General features: G+C 42.8%; 1 protein-coding gene across 1 annotated transcript; it reads left to right on the top strand.

The window, feature by feature from the left end:
- LOC102293406 (interleukin-17A) lies at nt 1–1692 on the top strand. Its single transcript, XM_042218025.1, has 3 exons — nt 1–69; nt 292–431; nt 922–1692. Exons 1-3 carry the CDS (start codon nt 49–51, stop codon nt 1109–1111), a joined length of 351 nt encoding a protein of 116 aa, XP_042073959.1. The 5' UTR covers nt 1–48; the 3' UTR covers nt 1112–1692.
- Nucleotides 1693–1698: the final 6 nt, after the last annotated feature.

The raw sequence follows: 1698 nt of genomic DNA, 5'->3' as shown, positions 1-1698 counted from the left end.
TTACACAGGTGAACAGGAGGAGACGCATTCCAGCTCAGCAGCTTCAGCATGAACTCCAGCGCTATTCTGGTGAGTACGAGCCGTCACCTGGAGAACAGGTGTGCAGATGCTTTGTACGCTCTGACTTCACCTCACAGTGACAGCCTGGAAACAGCTTTGGACTGCACAGCTCATTACTACACAAACTACACAAACCCTTTCATTGAGCTTCTTTTGGAGGGACGTTGGGGACAGATCAGTCAAAGCCTCTGATCGGTGTCACTGTGTCAAAATGTGTGTTTGTCTTTCCAGCTCTTCCTGGGACTGATGGGGACAGCGTTCAGCAGCCCGGTTTGTCCTCAAAACTGCAACCATGCTCAGCACTATCACAGGCAGTACTTCACTCATGTGTCCGACCTCCATAATTCTTCAGTCGCGCCCTGGAAACTACAGTGAGTTTACTTACTTAAAGCCAGGAAAGAAGAAAGATTTAGGCTTCATTGATCATACAAACACAGCTGTATATATACGACTGGTGCTTCAGGAGTGTAAGGATGCACTTTCAGTGGGGGCCACTCTAAACTGTCCTCATGACTTCATGGTCTCAGTCGCTGGTTTCAGGTCTTACTGAATAAAACACAATGTTCATTTTGTAAATTATGATCTCATTACCGTCACAAATGAGCAGGAAGTCGTGGAGGATTACTGGGTAATGCCCTGTCAGTCCAATCTTGCTGCAGACTTTATGCCACCCAGCCATAAAAACTGGATTTCAACATTGATTTCAGCAGAGGAAAGGTTGGACACAGTGCTGGGACAAGCACATGTGTTAGAGCTAAAATTCACAGGCTTTTGAGTCCAGCGTGAGCAGATCTTAATGTCTGACACTGTCACAGCTGAACACTTCCGTTTATCCGTGGACTTTGTTTTCCTGTGTTTCAGAAACAACTCTAAAGCAGGCCGAGAACCACAGACGATCAAGGAGGCCAAATGCATGCCTTGCAGTGTGGCGAACATGGTGGCCAGACCAATCTTCGTACAGATTCAGGTGTACGAGAGAATAGGCACGCATGGGTATTGCAGCTGTCCGTTCGATCTGGCGGTCGGATGCACCTGTGTCGCGAAGGAATGACGGCCGGACGCCAGGCTGTGCTGAATGTGCCGTAACAACCTGCTTTTAGTTGCTGGCTGTGCCTATATTGAATGTATTTATTTGTAATACTGTTTATCAGGTTATATATGAGTGTGCATGTAAAATGCCACCAAGTCATAGTTTTTTGAACTTACCTATATGTCAATGACATGTTTGTTTACATGAGATAAAACTTCATGAATTTTGTGGCAGTGTTGCTCGTTTCAAAGCAACCTGAATCCTTTTTTCTAGAAAAATTCAGTGTACTGATCTGTTCAATGTGCATCTGAATATCACATTTTATTCTTTACATGCATCATGTAATATGCAGTTGATAATATCATAGTCATTTCAGAATATTTCTGGTCAGTACCAATGTGAAAATGTTTGTTTTGTATTATCAAAATGCTGGATTTTTATGTACCTCACTGAGCTTCAGTAAAACTATTAAAGCCTCGTATTCATCAAAGGATTTGTAGTGCACTAAATGTGTTTTAATTGCTGATGCCTGGTTTTACATATAAGCACAGTGCTAATAGACAGATAAAGCAATGAAAGTGTATATATAGCGTTATATAATAATATTG

This window comes from Haplochromis burtoni, unplaced genomic scaffold (genome assembly GCF_018398535.1).
Source record: "Haplochromis burtoni strain Fernald_Lab_line unplaced genomic scaffold, NCSU_Asbu1 Contig_5460, whole genome shotgun sequence".
Lineage (NCBI taxonomy): Eukaryota > Metazoa > Chordata > Actinopteri > Cichliformes > Cichlidae > Haplochromis > Haplochromis burtoni.
The sequence above is the reverse complement of the archived record's forward strand: the minus strand, read 5'-3'. Positions and strand labels throughout refer to the sequence as shown.